This window comes from Phaethon lepturus, unplaced genomic scaffold (genome assembly GCF_000687285.1).
Source record: "Phaethon lepturus isolate BGI_N335 unplaced genomic scaffold, ASM68728v1 scaffold18332, whole genome shotgun sequence".
NCBI lineage: Eukaryota > Metazoa > Chordata > Aves > Phaethontiformes > Phaethontidae > Phaethon > Phaethon lepturus.
In genome coordinates, this window is record NW_010521414.1 from 3511 (window position 1) to 6192 (window position 2682).

The following is a 2682-nucleotide window of genomic DNA, read 5'->3' on the forward strand; positions in this document are numbered from 1 at the left end:
TGATTTCAAGACAAGCAATGTTTAAAGGATTATGGGATGGGTTGACAATTAAATATGATAAACATACCATACAAATATAATTGCAATTTTATTCCAAGCTGTCAATTAGGCATTCCTCCAAAATATTACCAGTGAAGACAAAGTATACTATCAAATATGGCTTCCAAAACAAGGATACTCTAACAAGAATCAAACCTATTTACAAAAGATAAAAACAACAAATAAAACCAACAGCTCAGTCTTTTAAAGTTTCATTTGAAACAAAATTTCTAAATTGCTGTTGTATATAATACATTAATTGCATTTATTTTTTGATGTACTTAAACAGAAGTCACTAGGTAAGAGCCAGAATGACGTTTAGGACCCTGAGTTCCGCTGGAGTCTTTATTTTCAGTCTTTGAGTCACGTTTCTTTGTGCTGTTATTTACTGGTGTTGGTATTTGTGATGGTCGAGCAGAACTGTTGTCCACACTACTCTTCCTGGGACTTGGACTGTAGTTGAAAGGAGTCACTCTTGCTGCAACAGTACCACTGGGGGAATTATGTTTGCTTGAGCTACTGGAACTGAATAGTGTATGCTCACTAACAGTACTTTCATTATTTTCTGGTGCAGGAACAGGATTATTCTGTACAGGTTTTGCTTCTGTTCCTTTCTTGTCTAGACTGTCTATCTGAAAGAAAGAGTTTGGACAATTTTCTAAAACAATGGTATGAACGGGAACATTCCCATTCCCTGGATTTTGTTTTTCATTAATCTCTTTAGAGTCTTTATCATTCACAGTCCCTTTCTCTGAAACATTGTCAATAACAGGGGGAGTATTTCCAGCTGGGGATCTTCCAGATCGAGGTTTATTAATAGGACAGTCCTCTATCCTCACCCACACATCCTCTATCTTAGAGACAGCTGGTGCCATCTGATAAATTAGAGTTTTGGAATCAGAGTAATTTGTTGCACCTGAGGAAGAATACTGAGGAACATTCATTATTTGAGGAATTTCATTTTCTTTTGTTTTTCTCCAAGTATCTTTTGCTGGTGCTTGACTTTCTTTGCTTTGTTTGTGTCTAGAAACAGAACTTCCATGTTGCTTTTCATCTTCGCTTTTTGCCTTTTCACTGGATTCTGAAGAAGCCGACAGAACTGAGGAAGAACTTCCAGTTCTTCGCCAAGTGCTTACACGAGGAAGAGATGAGGAATGCTTACTATGTTCACGCTTCCATGTTCCTGATCTATTGATTGGCAATCTAGATGGACTCTCAGAATGAGAACGAGCTATGTCATGATGTTTTGCTAGTCTCCCATCATATTCTACAGAAGGACTCAGATTAGGGGGTAAATTTTGCCAACCACTAGTCTGGGCAGTTAAATGAACGGATAAAGACAAATTGTGAAGAGATGGACTTAAAACTGGAGTCTGTATTTGGGACCTAGTGGGAGAGCCTGGCCTGTAAGGAGACAGAGATTCAAATGAAGCAGACTCTTCTAATTTCTGTCTTAGAGTTGGACTTGAAGCTTCTTTAATAAAAGTTGACTGACGAACCAGAACAGGTCTTTCAGATCTGTCAGATTCACTTCTGAATAGTTCAGCCTTTTTTTTTGATCCACCACTACTGAGAATTTGGTTTAATCCTTTTGAAGCAGACTCACTTCTGGGAACGCCACTGGTACTCTTAGGTAAGGCAGTTTGCTTTGTAAGGTTTTGATGGCTCATCTGCCTGCCTGGTGCTGTATATAACATTCTTCCTGAACTTGAAGATTTAGTTGAAGCTGTACTAGGAGATGATGTCCTTGGCAACTGAGACAGTTTGTTGGGAGGACTTATACCATTTCTTCCTGGGGAAATTGAGTGTCGGCCTGGAGATTGCAGAGGCCTGCTTAATGGTTGCTGTTGAGGTCTAGGAGGAGTGGAGTCTCTAGATCCAGATCTAGAAGGTCCTTTACTTGATCCACTCTGTTGAGATGGTTGCCTAGTTACAGGAGCTGATTCAGGTTTCACTGATGACTTGACTCCTCTTGGAGAACTAAGGGAACTTTGGCCTTCACTGGGACTCTTGGAGTTTGTATTTTTTGGTGGAGGACCTTTTTTGGAAACAGGACTAGTACTTGAGGAACTATTTCGAACTCCTGGAATATGAATCATTGTCCTACCACGTGAAATTGAAGTCATACTTGTTTGCTGTGATTGCTTTAACTGGCTTGAAACTTCTGAGTTGGAGCAAGCTTTTCCTGTAATTATACTTTTATATACTTTTTTTCCTCCTTTGATTCCCTTATTTTCAGATTCTACTTTTTTAGACTCCGATGTACTCTTTTCCCCTGGCTTAAGAATTCTTGGACCTTTATTACTAGTAAAAGGTTTTTCTTCTTGGTCTGGGGTAAGACGAAATGGTGACCCTAGAGAAATACCAGATTTTAATGAAAGGATAGAGTCAGAGTCTGATGAAGCTTGTCTAGTCAGTGATGCAGCAGCTGCAGCTTGATGCAAGCTACTAACTATAGAATTTGCACCTTCTTGTATAGCTTTCCAATCAAAGTTCTCTGAATCAGGTGAGAAACCATGTTCTGAATCTGGCCTCTGTATCTCTCTCAAATCCAGTGTTAAATCTTCTGCCAATATATCACCCATATTTCTGTAATTATTTTTTTCACTTTCACTCTTTACGTTTGAGGGTTTTTTCTTTTTA

The 2682-nt window shown here is 38.9% G+C and overlaps 1 protein-coding gene across 1 annotated transcript in view; it reads right to left on the reverse strand.

Annotated features, from left to right (window-relative positions):
• Nucleotides 1–320: 320 nt before the first annotated feature.
• LOC104616489 (adenomatous polyposis coli protein-like) overlaps nt 321–2682 on the reverse strand; it is a gene marked incomplete at its 5' end in the record, with an annotated part of 8343 nt that continues 5981 nt past the window's right edge. The window contains one exon of the mRNA XM_010281518.1: nt 321–2675. Coding sequence (XP_010279820.1) covers nt 321–2675 — 2355 coding nt within the window. The remainder of the gene's footprint in view (nt 2676–2682) is intronic.